At 42.7% G+C, this 20,671-nt stretch overlaps 1 protein-coding gene across 2 annotated transcripts in view; it reads right to left on the bottom strand.

The window, feature by feature from the left end:
* The window catches only part of CDH4 (cadherin 4), a 416,262-nt gene that overhangs the window by 63,117 nt on the left and 332,474 nt on the right, over positions 1-20,671 (bottom strand). For both annotated transcript variants that reach the window (XM_090152060.1, XM_031590256.2), the window contains 2 exons: positions 18,905-19,049; positions 5,333-5,505 (listed from right to left, as the gene is read on the bottom strand). In XM_090152060.1, coding sequence (XP_090008186.1) covers positions 5,333-5,505; positions 18,905-19,049 — 318 coding nt within the window. The remainder of the gene's footprint in view (positions 1-5,332; positions 5,506-18,904; positions 19,050-20,671) is intronic.

Genomic DNA, 20,671 nt, shown 5'->3' with positions numbered 1-20,671 from the left:
GCTAAATTCAGCTTATGGCTAATCAGCTCTTCCTTTGACAGGATATGCTGCTGTAGAAATGGGATAATTTTATAACTGAATAATTTAACCAGTTTTATCTTTAAATGATAATTTCAGGCATATTAATACATAAAGCCTTATTATTTATATTTCTTTGTTACGTGGACCTGAAAATCTACAGGGTATCAAGAATAGCACAGCATTCAGTGATAAGGGATATTTATCAGTTGCTTTCATCCACCACAATGTCTATGTGCTTCACCCATCCCTGTGATGAAATGTGGCCCATGTGTGGCTTCTCAGGAGCAAACACAGGCGAAACACCTTGAATGCCTACAAGTCTGGAAGCCAACTATGGGGGTTTGTGGTCCAAGTTCATAGAAGTGGGCTGTCCAGTCAGAGGAAAGCTTCCTGGTGCAGAAAGCAAGGCTCCGTCTTACCTGCTTGCTGCAGTTGATGTATTGGGTGGTTGGAAGAGACAAACCCAACTTAGAAATGTTGTATTTGGGCAATCTCAAACCAGTGGGATGCTGCCTATGGAATATTCCACAAAGGATAAATTGTAGCAACCAAAATGCTATTAAACAAATTCCCATCACCTTGTTTACTCTCAGTCAACATCTGAAATTAAGTCAATAGGGAGATTTTGAAAAGATACAAGCAATGACCTGGAGATATCATAGAATCATTTAGGTTGGAAAGACTGCTAGGATCACATACTCCAACCATCAGCCCATCCTACCATGCCACTAAGTGACATCTACTCTTTTCTTGAATGTGTCCAGGGACCCCGCATGCTGATGCCTGACCGCTGTTTCCTAGAAGAAATAGTTCCTATGAATGGTAAAACCAATCATAGCTCAGGCTTTGCAGGGGCAGGGTACCACAATTTTTTTTCTCTTTAACATAATGTTTCAGAATTCTGCTCTAACACAAATGTGTATTTGCTCCAAGACCACAGTGTTGGAAAAGAAATCAACAGTCTCTACCAATAAAAAGAACTTTCCCTCTTTCTCATCCAAATCCTGCCGCTTCATCCATAAATAAAATAAGGCACTAACTCAGTTTCTGGCAAGAGCTCCCTTTTATCTTCCTCTCACTTAAGGAAGGCTAGCAACATCACATTTTCGGAAAGCCAAGTGTAGTAATCATAGAATTGGATTTCATGTATTTTTAAAAACATTTGCAGCAACAGAGCTCCAATCACTTTTAAAAGAAATATAAACATTCAGAAATTCTGAGGAAGCAGCTCAGAGCTCCTGACTGCCTTCATTCCTTTAGCACCAGATGAACATGCTGGGAAGGGTCTCCTTTCAAAGGAAGTCTCAGAAAGTTAGCAACATTATGCTACAAGCACCGCAGAGCTGAAACACTTATTATCTCAAATAAGCCCGGATGACATTTGAGATATCTCGACGTTTATTGGCCTGCCAGCAAAGCATGGAATCAACCAGCCCCTTTTCTCTCATATCTTTTTCTTCCTTTTCTTTTTTCCTTGCTTGCTCGAAGTCTGCGTTCATAAAATATTTAATGGGAGCTCTTTAGAGATGATATTGCATGTACTATAGCCCCAGTGCAGGTCTGCAGATGTTCTGCCCTCACAGAAATCAGAAGAGCTGATGGAGCTGCATTGCTGGATCAGGAGCTCACGGGTGGCTGCCAGACCCCAGCATGAGCTGGGATGGGCAAACAGAGCAAACATGCAGAACAGCTCTGGTCCCTTTGCCATTGTTATAAGGAGAAATCCTTCTTTTCAGAACTGAAAAAGCAATACCAATGTTCCGACTGTTTCTGAGCCCCAGCTGGGGACAGCCGACCCTTTTTTACCTCTTGTTGTTTTCTTCTGAGTGGAGAAAAAAAGAGCAATGACGTCTGGAGTTCAGATAAAGTGCTCAACTGAGCTATCACTGGGTTAGCAGTTCCTTGTAGCACCACCCATTTCTGCAGCAGCCTGCCATAAATTAAAGAAAATAGCATGGTTCCCTCCACCACTGAACTTTGTTACAACCTGTTCATCTCCTATGTTCACAGCCATCCCTTTTAATTTTGTACTCCAATCATGATTTCATCTTTTCCCCCTACGTTTCCTAAATCAGCTACAAATGTAATACATTTTCTTGACATTTCCTGTATTCGAGCAAGTATCTGCTTTTAACATTCTCATCTCAGCCCGGTTGCTTGAATGTACATTTGAACCTCTGGCATACACTAAATCCCTATCATTTTCCCTATTAGTTCAGAGGTAGACGTTTCTTTGTTCCACCTTTGGCATTTTTCACCCTCAGGTATCTGGGAGCTTAAATGAGACTATTGCCAACCTGTCCTCCTTTAATAATTTTTATGAAGTGCAGTCCAATTATCTTTATCTTCCTTGGGGATCCATTCAGCGGTAATGAGCGGATGGACACAGAGCATTGTAACCATATTTACATTCAGATGAATGGGAACCAGGTAAGATAAATTTAAAGCCATCAATATTTTAATACCTCAGCTACACTGCATGTCAGACACATTTAGAGGGATCAGCACAATTTTAGAGGCTGAGTTTTTAATTCCCTCCCTTGGTTTGTGGAAATGAGGGTTTAGAAACAGCAGTAAACGACACAAATTTGTCTTTAAGTAGGATTCTCGCAGGTTAACAGAAACACATCTCACAACACAAAGCAAGACAGAAAGCTTAGTCCAGCCTCTTGGACATTTCTTGAATAGAACATGATGGAAGAAACCAATAAATAACAAATCCCTAAGTGGAGACGCTGAGAGCACTGGGTTGAGAGCACACAGAAGAGATGCTGAGCTAGAAACATCGGTTTTGAAGCAACTTTTCTCCTTTTTGAAAAACAAAGGCTGGATCTGGAATATGGAGCCGACCCTCCGAAACCACACAACTCTGACAGTTACTTTCACACCCGCTTTAAGACACCTCTGCACTGCAGTAGCAAGGTGGAAGGATTGGCCTGAGACTGCAAACTTGGTTGTCTTTCAACACAGCTTAAAATAACAGTGTTATAGGCACTGGTAAACGTGTCAATAAGCATTTGGAGAAACAACTGGTATCCAGGGAATTTATCTTGGCTGTAGTAATTTCAGCTGAATAGGTCAGATTTGTTAACATTTTAATTTACACAAAGCTGCATTCCAAATACCGCTCTTCAGCTCCTTTTCCTAATAACAAGAAAATGTCAGTAGCTAAACCAAATTTACTCCTAATAGCTTTCTCAAGATTTGAGGAAAAACAAACAAAAACAAAAAAACAATCTGTGATACGGTCATGGGAGAGCTTAGACACATTTTTCAATTTAGACCTAATATAATTTTATGTTAATAAAATAGAAACCTTCCGTCGATTCCAGATGTAAGCCTGAAAGGCAGCAGGGAGCACTGGGAACGAGCATGCCCCATAGCTGCAGGGCAGCCCCAGGACTGTGCCCACAGCAGCTTGTTCTCCTCGTTCCCACTGTCCCTTGCTCACCCTGCTATCAGCTGTGGGATGCTCAGCACCAGATTTCCACACACAAAGTGCCACCTTGCTGTCATTTCCCAGACCTGGTGCAACAGGGGGACGAATATGAAGCATACGGTTACTTTGTAAGTTTTAATATCTTTCAGATGCAAGGAGATAAATCTGAAAAAATATCATCGTTGTGGCTTACCCTTTCCCCTATTTATCACCTGCCTCTTCTTTTTCAGCTGATTTCCTGAGATTAGAACCTCTCAACCTGCTATCACAATCCGTGTCTCTAAAATTAATATAAACCTACGACCTTTCTTTATCTCTAAAGCCCTACATTAAAGTGCTCACCCCTACTGATGTCAGGGGGACAATAAATGTTCTGTCATTCCCATAAAGCCATTTTTCTGCCAGAACTCAGATTCTTCCTCTGGGTCTCCTGCTGCTGTCCCCTCGAGGGCCACCCCCATTGCTCTGTACCCTTCATGCACCCCTGAAGCCACAAAGCAGCCCCAAGCAGGCAAGGAAAGAGGCACGAGTCATTGAGTTCTCTGTGCTGATGTAAGTGAAGTTTGTGAAGATTGTGCAATGAATGCTGATGAACGCTTATTTACACAACATTAATGATGTGCACAGCAATGCACACCAGCCATCACCTGTCACAGCACTGCAATAGGGTTGATGGGGCTGATCTGGCAGGAAAGAAATGCCCAACGTGCTGGAGGGTGTCTCCTCCCCAGGCTGGTGTCAGCAGCAGGGCACCCATGTGCACCCACTCGGTCCCTGCCATCAGTTGTGAGAGAGGAAAGGAGAGAATGGAAGAACTAACCCAATTTCTGATCCCTTCTCTTAGAAATGCAACCCTGACACTCTCTAAAAAATGGATTTTGACAGACTTCTTGTCTCTGGGGACTGCCTGAACTCAAACACCTGAGCTGAAGGCTACACAAGGCCTTACCTTTGTATTGGCTGCATCAACATACTATCAGTGGTGATCCCTTCAATGAACAAACGACCCTTCCTATCATTTACAAGTTGACAAAAAAAAATCTCCCAACTGTAGTGGACAGGTGACCCACCAGAAAGCATAAAATCCAAGTGGGAAAAACAGGCAGAATTTAAGTTCTCCCTTCACTTCACACCCACAGACTGCTGCCTTCTCCTTCACAGTCACTCCAACCCACCACTGATGCTATGCTGATTTTTGTTAAATGTTTAATGTTCAATGCTTTCTCCTTGAGTTATGCTCAGAATCAAAGAAGGCAGAGCTATAAGAATCATACTACATAGCTCATACCAACAGAGCATGTTTCTGTCCTTTGAAATGATATTTTTTCTATATTTGGAGAAGCTGTACCTTGTAAAATGCCAAGAAGATGAGGTATTAAAAACAGAGTTGCACACAAAACCAAAATCACAAGGTTGATAACATACACCAGAAGACATTTTCCTAATCTGGAAATGATACAAGAAAGCCATCATGAAACATGCCAAGTGTGTGGAATACAGGCTGTGTAACTGCTTCCAAAGATAATATAAAGAGAGTTAAGCAAGATAGGTCTAGAAAGGGCTATAGACATATACCACTTTATCTTTCCCATGACAGAAGGAGGATAAATGCCAATTTATTCATCTCCCTGTTCCTTCTGGATTTTCTACATCTTTGAGTTGTGCACTGTTACACAAGGTAAATACCAGATCCTAAGTTGGGAAATTCTCCCAGAGTTCCATCGACCACTATGGATTAAGACAACCAAAGCCACCATGCACCACAGTCACCGCAGAAACAAAGACCATGAACTCCTCACTGCAACTCCAACGTCTGTAGAGTTTGAATTCAAGATACGATTGGGAGCTTGGTGTGGCTGTGTTCAAACTCACCTCCCTGTCGAGGCCAGCAGCCACGGTGACGATATCTCCTGTCTCACTGTTAATGGTGAACATGTTCTGTGATGGGCTCTGGGGGGTCTGCGTCACGATTCGGTATCTCACCATCCCGTTTGCTGTGGTGCTGTCATCAGCGTCATTCGCAGTCACTGTCATCACGTAGGTACCTTGGAACAAGAGAAGACAAAATGTCAGGATTATCTCGTTGCACAGCAGATTGCAGTCCCATAGACTCAGGGGTGTGCGTTGTACTCAGAAATGCAGGGAGACCACGTCCCATTTCTGTCTAGACAAGGTGAGGAATACGAAAATAGCAACAGTGCTGAGACTAGATGATCTGCAAGGAGACTGATTACATGTAGCTGATATACAGAAAGAAGGTACATGGGGATATCAATGATTAACTTCTAATTCTTTCAGTGATTGTGAGTCTTAGGGTAGCATTTTTTTTTTGTCCTGCAATTTCATATAGATTCTCCTAGGAAATTTTTTCCATCTACCAATCATTGCATTCACAGGCATTCAAAAGTATTTCCAGAGTTTAACAGCAGAAAGCCTGTTAGAGTTCCCAGCAGATTCAGAAGGACCCCATCAACGTACCCAGGACCCCATCAATAGGCCCAGTGTAGCAAACAACCTTCGGCTGCCTCCTGTTTGGGAGAAATGTCCATCCTTCTAGCTCCTTCCAGAGAAAAAAAAAAACATTTCTGCAGAGCAAATGGAACAGCTGCTGCCCAGCAGGATGGAAAATCAATGATTTGGTATGTGTGGCCAGTGATGTATTGAATCATTGGTTTGTTTCTTGCTAATCATCAGTGTCTTCATTTGCCTTGCAAAAAAAAAGAAAATCATCCCTACTTTCTAGATACAGTTGGGAGTGCGCTGATGCTCTGACAGACTCATTATCACTGGAGTTTGGCAGCAGGGTGTTTTGTTAAAGTGGGAAATTGTAATTATGAGGGTAAAAGATGTTACTTGATTGGATGGACTCCTGCAGCTGCATGGTCCTGTGACCCCCCAGAGCTCATAGGGCCCAGCTTTACACTTGTTATGTTGGTTGGAGAGAAAGACTGAAAGGGCAGATGCATGCTGCTTGCAAAAGCAATCTGCAACAGTGTATGAATCTAACATATGAGACCTGAAGAGGAAGAGTGGGAGGCAAAGAGAGGCAGAGAAACCAGACATAGCCTTGTTTAATGACCATCAGAAACCAACAGCATCAATGGAGAGATGGAATTTACCAGTGAGCACTGCTCATTTGAGAGCCCTAAACAGGATGCGACACCTTATGAGCGTGCCAAACTCGAGGAGATGCAAAGTTGTCCCAACAAGAAGCTGGGCTCAAGACACAGCTACGAGTTTTGCTGCAAGCCGAGCTCATTCAGCCTGCTCTGTTAGATGTGAGCCACTGGCAAACTGGAGGCCGTACAGCTACATCTGTATTGCATCATGTCTGATCTAACAAGCCCAGCTTGATCACAAAATTAACCAGTTTCCAACTCAGGGAGAGCCCTAAGAGCTAGGAGCTTGTATCTGTTTGCAAGAGAATTAAAAGAGCTACCCCATGCTGTAAATCAGCAGCTCTAATCAATGGCTGCAGCACACTCGAATCTGTAGCCTAGTCAAGTGTCCTGAAGAAATTCAGTATGCGAGCAACCTCCCAGCATCTTCCCCCAGTCTGGGAAAACAACGCTTTTCAGCATTAGCAAAAAGTGGCTACCTAAGTTTGTGTTTTAGCAATGTGGAAAATTCTTTGCTGAACTTTTTCCATCCGGCTCCATCAGGGCTCTTTTTGTTCTCTGTGGTAATACATATCCCTGAGTGTTTTTTTAGTTCAATAGGAATTATAGATTAAAAAATAAATGAATGTGTAAGGCAAATTCTAATGATGAATACATTCCTATCTTTCTGCACTAATCCTGATTCACATTCGTGAAATGAAAACAAACCATTCAACATCTTTAATATTTTCCCAATCAATAAACTTCGGGAGACGGAAGGAACACTGAATTGAAACAAGGCTGCACAAGCAAAGGGTTTTCTCTTTTCTCCTTTCTCTTCAAGCATTCTTTATTTTTTTTGCTCTTTTGCAAAACCAGTTATCATGAGCCAACTGATACAAATAAAAAAGCCATTCCTTAGATAGGTACAGGCGAAATGTACAGGAGAAATTTAAATAGGAAATATGCTGAATGAAGAGATGTTTGATTTGAGATCTATGTTATCTTAATGCATTCTATACAGAAAATATCTCTGAACAGAATGTCAAAACCTGGGGCTAATGAAAGCAGAAGTGGAAGAGGAAAACAGAATCTATTTTGGGACATATGCAGTCTTGGGATGTACTCCAGACAACAGGTGGTATTTTGTGATTCTGTTCTAATGCAGCTCAGATAGAAAAGTTATTGTTTTTTTGGGGTTCAGTTGAATACACCCCACTGTTCTGGAAGGATCTCTCAGTCTGCACCACATTTTCCAAAACAAACCAGGACATGAGGGAGGTGGTGGGTTCCCAGCCTAACAAAGGGAGTGTAGCTGTGGTGGACATGGGGTGACCTGATGGTAGCTCTGCTATGAATGAGGCACACGTATACACACTGGGTGTCCTTCACTCTTTCCCTGACCTTTTCTGCCATGCTGCTTTTTGACCACTGGACCGAGCACATCTGCTCCAAAACAAATGAGTCTTTCAGCAGCGTTTGACCTACATCTCCATAAAGGGAGAAGAGACTGGACAAATGTCTCTAAAGTCATGAGCGGAGCACCAGGGAGCTGTATTTCAAGTGGCAATCTGCTCCCTCTCCATCTCATTTCTTTAATTTCCCTTATGAAACTCAACCACAGAGAAAATAAAGAGAGGAACTTGGCATTAATTACTAACTTGTAACTTAATAAAACATCCTCTGCAAAGGGCCCTGCATGGCTGCAGCACTCTGCAGCACATGATGGAAATGTAGCAGCTCTTCCTTCCCCGGCTCTCCACTGCTCCCCGGGGCGAGTTGTCTGGCCACAGTCTGCTGGAAACCAGTTGCAATTGACTCATTTCTTTCTGCAGACTGCGTGGCGGCTGGGAAGAGCTGATCCATCCATTCAGGTTCCTGCATGCAGGCATTTCTCACCTGGCTGTGCTGACCCAAGGGCAGCAGCCTGATGGCATCTCCTCATGCCTTTGCCGAGAGCCATTCCCAACGAGTGCTCCCAGGGGGCCCGCTGCTCTGACCCGTGCTCACCACCAGCATCCTGCTCAGATTTCTGTACATTTGTCCTGTCTTTAAGTAAAATGTATCCTTTACGTACTGGCGTGCTGCAGTGAGTGGCACAAACATATATCTGTGTACAAGAATATTCAGCAGAGTGCTGCTGATATATACTGCTACAGTGCCAAACATCTTCTGGGTGCCATAAAAAGTCTCCCACTACAGTAAGGTGGTTGGTGATGATTTACCCACTCTGTAGTAAATAATGACGTCTTTCTATATCCTATGCATGGAGATATATCTTCATATTAAAATAAAGGGAATACACCCTCACAGACGGCCTCTATTACTGCACAAATGAGGCAAACGAACAGTGGCAGACCGTACATTTCCTACACACTGGAGAACTGAGGCTCAGATCGTTAGGATTTAAATGAAAAAAATCCTAAGCAGCGTACAGACTGCTTGATCCAGCTGTAGAGTGTGAGTGTGCATTTGCAGAAATCAAAGCATTAACCACATATCCTTTAAATACCTGCAGCCTGCCCAAGTAGAGACTGGAAGCAGTTACCACAAACCAGGGACAGTGCATCAGCCCTTTCAGGTCCTAGTGAACATTGACCCCTGGTGATGGAGCCAAAAGAGAGCTGTACAAACGGAGAGAGGGTCTTCATGCCTTCAGTGTGTGGAAGAAGTATCAGCTTTAATTTTGGCTCTGAAGGAGCAGACATGCTTACATCCTCCCTACAAGCAAGCTGACAACATTAAATGAATGCATGAAGTGCCAAAACTCAGGAATGTGCCCAAGTCTGTGCTGTGTATCAAATAACAAACACCCAGTCCAGACGGTGCTTGATGTAACTGCATTAACCCCCACACCTGGCCTGCTAACTCAGGTAGATAACCTGTTGAAAGGGAAGCATTTCTCATCAAATCAGGCGCATGGTATGTTAAATGAAATACCTAACCTAGTACATCATGTCACTATTAAATCAAATTTGTTGCATGTTGAACAGCTCTTCTGAGGAGCAGATTGAATTATCATGCACAGCTAGTGATGACAAGATTACTGTGCATTAGCTTTTCATTAACTAATGTGCCAAGTTCATATATCACCTGAGTTAAAATTAATGTGTGGCACGATGAAGGAGATCTATCAATAAAATGTAAGACCCCAAGAATCTGAACTTCACAACACATTCACTTTTATTTCCCAGAGACTGCCATCTCCAGATATTATTTTTTCAAATGAGATACTTTTGTTTCAGTCTAACAACAGACAAGAAACAAGAGAGATGCTTGAAAGCACCCATAATGGAAAATATTCCCATTAGATTAATCAAGCTTTCTACGGGGTAGGCAAAATAATACCTTGCAGAATGGAGGGTGATGGAAGCCAACAGATCATTTTTACCAGTATCTTCAGTTTTATCGATCTTAAAATTAATTGCATCTGCTTGTAAAAGACTAAAGAAGGATTTTATGTTCACTGTATCTCATTTGATCTCTGCGTGTTTGTAAGTTAAAAAAAGGAGGAAAACAAGGAAGATAGCTGCCCTGTATCTATATGAGCAATGCAGTCGTAAACAAATGTCTCCCCAGAATCACTCTGGAATCTGAGAGTCAGAGTGATTGTTTCTGCTCCCAAAGCATGCCAAAAAGTCTCCTGATTCCCATCACTGTGCCTGCAATCTCTGCTTTCCTATCCACACAACTGCATTTCTCCATAAAGTCGGGGCTTTCATGGTTTTAAGGCATTCAGACAATGTCTCAATGCAGTTGTGCTTCCAAAGTCTTTGTTGCAACTGCTTTGTAATTACCATTTTTCTAAGCAGGTTTGATATCCATTAGTTAGATTTAATGCATGTTAAAAGAAAGAGCTAATGGGCACTTACCAGGAATCCAAATAGAAAAAAGACAAAAAACTCTTTCACTTCACCCTTTATACTACATGCTACTATAAAAATACATAATCCTCTCTGTCTCCTCCTGTGATATAAACAGAAAAGCTAAAAATTCATCCATTTGTTTTACTGATAACGCTGATTCTCTGTTGAGCTTTATCTTACAATTTATGTTTTTAATGGCTGGTAAATGGTTGCAGAATCATTCAAGGTTAGTTAACCTTCTCAGTCTAATTCTGACCTACAAGATACTTAATTTAATCATTCCCCCATAGAAAAGGATTGAATCATTATGTGCAGACATGTGGTGATGGCCATATTACATTAGATCTTCATTAACCCAAGTTAATAATGGCTTTGTACTAATGGAAACCTCCCTTTCCTCCTAATTTTTTTTCCTATATCAGGAAGCTTACTTAGTGAATACTCTGCATCCCATGCCAGATAGCAAGAAGATGGTAGCTGTTGATAGGAAAATTAAATACTGAATAGTAGTGTAAAATTTACAGCACTTCCTAAAAATACAATTTTCAATTCAAAAGAATTTCCTGACACTGCTTCCTCCCCCACTGAGGATGGGACCTCATGGCACTGCTCACAATGGGAGCACTTCACCCATTGCATGACTCCACGCAGGTCACGACAGCACAGCACCAAAGTGGTGAGCAGGGCAGTGGGATCCTGAACGAGTCCTCTAAGCACAGAGCTACAGACAAAAACTTCCACATGGCTTCCCAACATAAGATGTTATTTTCTTACTAATAAGCAGGCTTAAGTGTCCCTGTGCAATTTGTATTTTTAACTGAAAAAAAAAAAAAAAGAGCCAAACCAACAGATGAGGCTCTTCCCTTCTCAATGAAGGACAGACACTGCCTCCAGGCATGCATCTTGGGGACCAGCAGTCCTCTATCCAGTACAGCACAGAGCTCCTCAGGGCAGAATTTTCCTTGTCATAAGAATGGATTTTAAAACAGTATTTGGAGAACTGCTGTAGTGTCAAAGAATAAAACGTCTCAGCAAACAAACCTGCATCCTCAAGTGGGAACAAATGTGTTCAATAGGTGATTTGAAGCACTTTCACATATTTATTGTTAAAGGCTTCGAGTGAAAAATGAGGAGCTGACTCATCAAAGGTGCTCAGTAGAGTCATATATAGGTAAATAGGAATGTGTGCGATGTATGCAAGACATCAAGATGACATGTGCCTGAAATTCTACTGCAGATATAATAAATTGCAAATATACTTAAATTAAACTGCATCCCACACTCTGGATGGAAAACTAAATAGAAACAGCACTTTCCTTTTAAATGATATTCCTTCAGTCACAACGGATGCTGCTGTCATTCTCTTTCACCATTATTTTTGTAATCACTGGCAATTTTTGACCTTTCAAGCAGCTAACCTAATTCATAAAGGATGCCACTTCCTAATTAGTGGAGACATCAGATCCTCAGCCTCAAACAATTCAAGAGTTGCCTAATGAGAGTAAAGAGAGCAAGAGGGGCTGCAGAGACGGCTGAGCAAGCTGAAGCATCTGCTGTCACCCAGTAAAACCTTCTTATCATTAAAAAGAAAGCAAATATCTCATGAGAGACAATGGAGAGATGCACCAAATGCAGTGCACATGGGCACGGCCAGATTGGCAAACAGCTCCTGCACTGCAGCACAGCGAGACCCCGTGCACTGCAGAGAGTAACAGAAGCAAACCCTGAGCCTCTGAGCAAACTGCTCTGATTGCATAAATGGATGAACCTCCACTCAGCTGAGCCCCTACAGAACCCTCTCCATTCCCACAGGCATATTCAAAAAATGGAGCAAGCACAACTTGGAACGAGATATCCTGACCGGCAGCAGCAAGCTGTGCTGGGTCACATGCCCAGCCAAAAGCAAGCAGCGAGGTGCCAGGCAGCACACACCTGTGGTTACACAAGGCTCGAGTCCAGCCCTGGGGTTTGGACTGAGAGTAAGAGCTGTGCAGACTCCTAACACAGTTTCTCAACAGGTCAGCTGTGGTGAATGTTCACAGACTGGTGGAAACCACACTGAAAGGAAGAACAGTGTACAGGTACATCTGCACCTGCACTCCCGGACACCTGAATGCCTAAAGCACTGGAGCTGTGTTTTGGTATTATCACAGGCTGAATGGCTTTGCCTCTTGCAATTCCTGATCATTTATAATTCTTGTTCCTGTTCTCTTGTATTAAGTGCATCTGTAGATCACTTGCTTTGTGGTAACAGATATTGCCGGATGGGGCTCTAAGCAGCTGACTGATTGCTGTAGGTGTCCCTGTTCATTGCAGGGAGGTTGGGCTTTAAGGATCCCTTCCAATTCCAACCATTCTATGATTCTACATTATAATATAAAATAAATACAGAGTATGTATATAACGCTGTATTATTTGTAACTGCTGATTAAAAAGTAGTGGAGAGTGAAGTCCTACAGTGTTGTAACTCTCTTCAGGAGCGGTCTCAGAACATGATTTCTACCTTTTCTCCTTATATCAACCTGGCCATCTTTTCTGGAGGGTGAAACCACTGGCATTTTATTCTCACTTACATCCCTGTAATTCACTTCCTTGCTATTGGGACTAGATACTTCTGAAAAGGAAATTAAGAAGAGCACAGATTTCATAACCACTCACCTCGAAACAAAATGGGAAGCACCACGGTGTGTGTGCAGAAAAACAATTTCTTAAAATTGTGCTTGGCTGAGCAAAAGAACTTAAAAAAAGAATATTGTGTATCACAACTCCACGTGCAATCTGTGAGAGAACAGAGCAGGGATGGACAAAGGTGGGTTTATAATTGCACATGAAGTGCAAGGACCAGACTAGCATGGCACAAGGCAGCACTGCATCGATGCGTGTGCTCAGGGGATGAGCCCAGAAGTGATGCACCCAAACTGCGAGGAGTTCTGGGAAGACTTGAAGAAACTCTGGCACTTAAAAAAGTTTTTCTGCACATGCTCTCTCTAGTATATGGCATTTGCATTATTTCTAGCTTTTAGTGCTATCAGCAGGAAAATGCACCTGGCCCCGTGTGATGCCCGCAGCTGACAGCGCTCTGCAAACGTACCCAGGTGCTTTGCTCAGCCTGAGCTGTCCTCAGCACAGCATACCAACACCTACCTCCGTGCTGGTAAAAGAATATTAAACATTATAAAGACGAGCAGCGCAGTGATGTTGCTGTAATGATGCACAATAGAAGAAAGGGGTCTTCACTCGCTGCCCCATTCATTTCTAAAACCAAAACTACCTCTCTGATCTCAGGCACTGATGCTTTCCTTTCCTCCCACACCACCCAGCAGCACCCGCCCTGGTTTTTCACTGGAAACAACCTGCAGGACACCCCCTGCCTCTGTTCTAATTATCAGGATGGGAAAGAGGAGGGAGCTACAGATGTAGAATCCAGATTCTTCCCATGAATATATATATACACACGTGCAACTTTATGCTTTAAAAGATTAATTTCACAAGCTTTAAATTGCAGTTTAATTTGAAAACTAATTCAGCCTCATAATTGGCTTTCTGTTCAAATCACTGAGGCTAAAGATTTAAATTCTTAATATTCAGATGACTTTCAAGTTTCTGGCCCCATCTGTGCATTAGCCCATGGTGTTAATCTCTAAGGGAATCTCTGCTAGCATAGATATAAAATAAACAAACTGGAACACTAATAGAATAATCGACTTTTAAAATCCTTTTTTTTTTTTTTTTTTTTTTTAAATATACTGCTTATTTTTATGAGATTCCTTAAACGCAATTTGCCACATATAGATTTGGCTCCCAGCGATTTCATTTTTCACATGGCACACTATCAACAATCATTGTGTCAGAATTCCATGAAATCAGGAGCAGACAGGGAAATTTCAAATTACAACATTTTGTCATGTTGGAAATACTGATTTCCCTTTATTTGGGGAGACTGTCCATTTTTAACACACCTTCACACCACCAGAACAAACCATCCTGCCCACACAAAACCATGAGATGGAACGAGTTGGCCAAAACTGAAGCTTGGACTTTTGCTATTGACTTGGAAGGGACCGAGATGCATCTATGGAGTCAGTGAGCTGGAAAGGATGAATGGGAATGGAAAAGGCCAATCTGACAGGAACAAATGGTTTTGGAGGGATGCGTTAATTTTTGACAATCTCTCTGTTAAAACAAAATAGATACAACACAGAGCAAAGCGCTCGAGTCACTGCGGACCATTTCACATTGACCTTTTCAGAACCGAATACTTTGCAGAAGTAAGACATCCCCACCCCACCAGAAGGTACTTTTTGTGTTGGCTGTATCAAAACTGAGCTTCTGCAGAAACCAGAGTAATTTTTCTTCATCACATTTTTGTTTTGTGACTGAATTCCTTTTTTTTTCTTTTTTTTTTTTTCTTTTTTTTTTTTTCCCCATTTAAAAGTTAAACACTCCCATCTAAATCACTCCGAAAGCAGAGGAACTGTTGTAAAGCATCACTCCGCTTCCCTGGGACACCCCTGAGAGGCTGTGGGCAGGCTGCAGCACAGGGCTCCTGGCAGGCAGTAATTGGGGTCGAATAGAGGGAAAAACCCATCCCAAACCTGCGCAGAGCCACGGGCTTTGAAAGGGCAGCAGGAACCCAGGCTGTGCGAGCCGTCTCGCTTTATCAGTGCTTGAAAGGCAGCTTGGGTAGCTCCGGGAGAACTTTGCTGATTAAGGCTGCCAGAGGGACCAGGGGGATTTCAGCTCTAGCTTGCAGCTGCATTTTTAAAACTTGGCTGTGTTCTTCATATAGAGGCAAAGTTCAAAGAGGCAGAACATTATTCAATATGAGTAAAACATGGCCTTTTAAGATACACTTTCAAACAGTGGCTCGTTAAATCAAAACAACTTGTGGGGGAAAAAGAGAAAGGAAGAAAGATGGTCATGTGAAAAAGAGAATCCTGCGCTGCTGTTCCTGCTCTGCATTTCTGGAAGAGCCCGCATTTACACATTTAAGCTGTCCAGCTGCATGACCTTAGGCTAGATAAACCAGAAATACATTAACATGTTTCACAGAGTATCAAAAAAGGAAAAAGAAATGCAGTGCAGTGTAAGAGCCAGCACACTCTGAAGTATTTACACAGGGCAGGCTGCAACACATGCGTTCACACTACAGAGAATTTTTTATTGAGAGCACTGTGCTCTGGTGTCAGACACTACTTCAATTAAGTTATTATAATCTTAACCAGCACCAACAACCTATTATAATTAATAATCCTTGATGATTTCTTTTCTATTCCTGTCAAGGGTTGCTTCAAGGTGACTCGCATGCTGCAGAGCTCCTGGGAGCTCGGGAGGCTGAGAGCTGAGCAGTGCTGGGTCACAAGCCTTGCTGCTGCCCCAGAACTCCACACTGCTGCCAGCACTCCAGCTCTTGGACAGTCCCCTGGGAAGGCTGTTTGTCTCGTGGGCTAAAACAAACCTGCTCCTTCCATGGGAAGCAAAGCACCCAGCAGCACCACTCCACAGGCTGGAGCGCACCGTCCTTCCTGCATTCCCATTTTCCTGGTTCATGCTATCTCCTTTTGCCTTATTCAGTGCAGAGAGAGCAGGTTACGTCTTACACCTTACTTGACCACCCTCCCTGCCCTGCAATAGTCAGGCATGCTTTGCAGCCATCTCGCAGGCAGGATGTTCTCCACATCCCAGCTGCACAAGGGGACCAGGCTGCAGCATCCTCCGGAGGCACTGTTCTGCCCACAGGACCCTGTGCCAGATGCTGTTGCTTCGCCCCGTGATGGCACTGCAGGGCCTCTCTTCCCCTTAAATGCGATGGGCTCCACTGACCCCGCCAAGCAGCTTGCAGGGGCTTTCCCTCCAGCTCAAGGTCACTGCGCCCTGCTCGATCTGTGCTCAACAGCTTATCTGTGATGGTCTTGCTCTGGGAAATGTTCATGGGTAGAGTTCGAGCTCCATATGTCCCATTTCCTTTTTTTAAAATCTGGGCCAAATTCCTACTGACTTCAGGCAGACACTGGCTGCTCACACTAGCTGCCCACAGAGTCAGCGTTTACTTGGGATACTAACATTACAGTTAATAAAAGGTGCTCAAATTTATTAAGAACATTACAGACACTATGGCAATCAAGGAAAGCTGCATTTTTAATCACAGCCATTATAAATGGACATATGGAGGATGTGAGAAATAACAGTCGCACAGGATGCCCAGGGAAGCATTTTCAGTCCTCAGGCACAGTTCAATACCAATGAATAGTGGAAAATGAATGCTGAACTCCTATATCATATAATAAGATTTTTTGGTTTGCTTGAAGCAGATCTCCACTTTATACATGGATATACTCACATATGCATATATATAGAGGCATATGTAACTTACTGCTGAATCAATATTGAACAAGTTTTGCTGTTAGCTCTGAGTATCCAGTGTCTTTCATTTGTCAGCCATGGCCACAGACAATCACAAATTCTGGCTCCTGTGTTTTTCCTTTTCAAAGGCTGCTGTTGTACCTCCTTAGCTATTGTAATATTCTGAATCAAGTATAAAGAAGCTTCCAAATCTCTGCAAGGTCTATGTTTAGCTAAATATATTGCTTAGGCTTGTCTCTGCACACAACAGGGATACATATCTTCGAGGTAAATGAGGAGCATGCAGACTTCCACAGACAGTATCTGACCTCTCTATCATTTTCTCAAAGACATAACATCATGTTTATTGCCAGGTACATGGAATGAAGGCCTCGGATACCCGAATTCCCAGGTGGATTTATAAAAGCAAGGAACAGAAATTCAATACTAATATAAACCTTTAAAAGAATACCGATTAAATGGGAAAGGGGAGGAAAAAACAAATACATCAAAGACAAATGTAATTGCTTTTGAATAAAAACAGATTGCTTTCTACCTACCTGCCTTAAAGGCAAACACTCCAGTCTGGGATACAGAACACCACAATTACTGCTGGAAGCAGAGGCACAACCATTTTGTAGGCAAAGGTATCCTATTCTGATTTAATAGCTCAAAGGCTTATCTGGATTTCAAACAAGAAGAGGATGCAATTTGCTGCTTCTTTCACACAAATGAGCACAGCTAGTTAAAACATCTGGGAACACTTTGAATATTGATTTGTCCTAGAGTAAGATGTAAGGAATTTGACTCGCTGCGGAAATGTATTAATCTTCCAACCTTGATATGCTGCAAAGTGGCCTTCAAAGGAAAGGAGGAGAAGTCCTCCTGGAAGACAGCATCAGAACGAGCTGCCAGGGGACTGCTCGCTCACCTCGCAAGAGCAGGGTTTGCACCAACACCTGCACCTCACCCCAAAGCACACCGATAAGGACGCTGTACCCCTCTGTTCCTCAGAAGTACTGTCACACACAGTTCCCAGAATGTGTCACCATCACAGCCTGTGCCTCACAGCGTGGCAAGACGATCGATCACAGCCGCGATTCACCTTGTTAGGAGCAGCGGCCGCTGGAGAGTTCTCAGTGACACCTCCAGCAGTGGAGGAGCCATGACGGATGTTTGCTGACACCAAACAGAGCCATGTGGTGCCTAACCCCCAGCTCAGCATCCATTTACCTTGGAAAAAGCCTCAGCCTGATTTCAGGTGACTTACAAAAGTACCGGTGACAGCACCCATACCAGTTATGTTCAGCAACAAGCTAAAGCAACCCTGGTTACCGCATCAGAAACCACATAGTTCTGCACTTAACAGTTCGACAGCATCATGGAAAAGAAGGCATTAATGACCCTTACGATAGCATTTTCCAAAGATATAAGCATATTTGTATAGAAATCATCACTTGCACACTGTATACGGCTTACACTTTTGCTAAGTTTTCACTCATCATTTTTCAGAACATCTGCTTCCGATTTTTCCAAATTTTACCCTCTGTACAAAAAATCTGTGAGAATGGGGGAAGACCTGGCAATCTCAGAGGGACCCCAGGAGCATGACTAGGTGAACTTTGCAGGTCCCTTCCAGCTCAAGCAATTATGATTCTATGGTTCCCACCAACAGGGCTGCATCAAGTCCCACATGAGACAGCAGTTCCATGATACCGAGCTTGTAAAGGACTAGATTAAACAGCAAGGAGTTGGGTATTTGGCTCTTCGGTGACAGGGTCAGGAAAAGGCTGGATTTGCTTTCTGTACTTGTATTTGGAATAATGGCACTGCATATCTACAATGAGCATGTGAGAAAGGCAATACAAAGCATTACTTCCCAAAGCTGATGTTTTTGCAAAATCCACATCTGAGAAGGGACTGCCAGGATCTAACTCTAACCCGAGTTTGCACTTTCTCTGCATCAGGAGAAATAGATATCAGCTGAATTGTTCTCATCTCCATCAGTCTTCAACAAAAGAGCCAGCAAAAGAAAAGCTCTGCTCCATTCGCCATATTTCAAGAGGAGGCAAAGCCACCAAGGCAAGATTAACGTTTGAAAGCTTGTGATAACTTTAAGACCTTTTTTTAAACTGTACCTGGTTTAGAGCCTTCATCAACAGATCCATTATAGACTTGGTTTATAAACTCCGGTCTGTTGTCATTCATATCAATCACATAGATGTAAAGGTCAATAGGATTCTCCACCTTGTTTCCATTCATATCCACTGCATGAGCCCGGAGCTGGGAATAAGCACAATGAAAGCATAATATCAGCAATTGGATTTGTTGCAGAATGAGAAACCACACTTTGCAAGAATTGACTTTGCCTCATAAATACTTTCTCACAATTGAACTGAGCGGGTAAGTAATTCCAGCAGAAAGCAGTGATGTGGTTTCCATCTGAACTCTAGACATGCACGTTTTTTCAAAGCTTAACATAATATTGAAATAATATTTTAAAATATTGTCAGTGGAAACACTTAGACTCTGGTGCAGTGATGCCAAGCCCTTCACTGCTAATAGACCACTATGTTCTAATTTTTAAGATGTGCTGAACTTAATCTGACAATCTGAAGAGCAAATTTTGCTCAGTTCCAAACACAGTGAGGAAATGAGATTGACTTGAGAGACTTCTTATGGGAACCTGCAGCCTTTCATACCCACAATAACAGCGATTAATAAGTGGAGAGATTCCAGAAGGGCATTAGTATTGTTTATTCTTTCTTTAATCATAGCCTCTAGGAGCAGCAACATCAACCGACCCCATTGCTCTATGCACCAAAAGACATAAGAACAGTCCCTTTCCTTCAAATGCTAGGAGCCCCCATGGCACTTAAGGATGAAATATTTTTTCAGGCTTAACTAAAATACCAGTGGTGAAGCATTACAATAACCGGAGCCACAGTGTTAAGTCCTCAGCTAAAGTGGAACTGCAGCTTTATCTTATTAGCAATAACCATCAGTAATAATGCTGGAAAACAAGAGCATCTGTTTTCTGAACAAAAGGGACAGCTACAGCATGTCAAAATGAGTAATTAATAAAACAAAGCAATCAACATTAGACTGGAACAATCAGTAACCAGGTGAAGAAAATGGATAGCTTGCTCATTCAAGGGAACAGATGGCTACTCTAAATGGTGCACACGCTGAATGTCGCCGTCAGCCTCCAGAAAAAGGAGACAAGCAGAGAAAGAGCTCTGCAGCCCATAGGTGGGCACTGGAGTACCTTGCTTGGATACTTATGGACAGGGGACACTAAAACCCTCCCGTGGTGAGCACGCTGTGTGCTTCTTCCCCAACACCTCATGATGGGCAAGCAGTGGGGGCTGTGCTCCCCACCTCGGGCGTTGGGTGCTGCAGGCATGGGAGCTCCCATGCACAGAGGTCTCCATCTCCTCTGAAGCGTGACAAATACACACACTAATTGTATTAGCGCTGGCTGCAGCTCTCGCTCTCCCTGTGCTCGTGATTGGTGCCACTTTCTCCTTCATGTGTGGTGTTCAGAAGTCCAGAGCTTAACAAAAGAAACTGCACGCTGCTATGATAGACTGGATTAACATTTAATCAAGCAAAGAGAACAAACTGCCACGTGAAATAGGCTGAACGAAGAACGTTCTTTAAAGGAAGTTAAGAAGCACTTTTTCTTTAGTGACTGAAGAAGTCTGACTTTGCTTTCAATGCAGGATGTACCATTTGTATTTCTCGATTTGTAATGGCCTTAATATCTGCATTCCTTGCCTGAATATAAACTGCTTTGACTCCCACCTGTTGAGCTATCCTTCATCGTGTCAGATGTAGCAATTCAATAACTTTACAAGTCAAAGGTCAGATTGCCTTTGAAAAAAAGTAATTCGGAGCTAAAA

Source organism: Phasianus colchicus, chromosome 17 (assembly GCF_987193195.1).
Source record: "Phasianus colchicus chromosome 17, bPhaCol1.hap1.1, whole genome shotgun sequence".
Classification (NCBI taxonomy): Eukaryota; Metazoa; Chordata; class Aves; order Galliformes; family Phasianidae; genus Phasianus; species Phasianus colchicus.
Note: the sequence above shows the minus strand (reverse complement) of the source record. Positions and strands in the feature narration are given on the sequence as shown.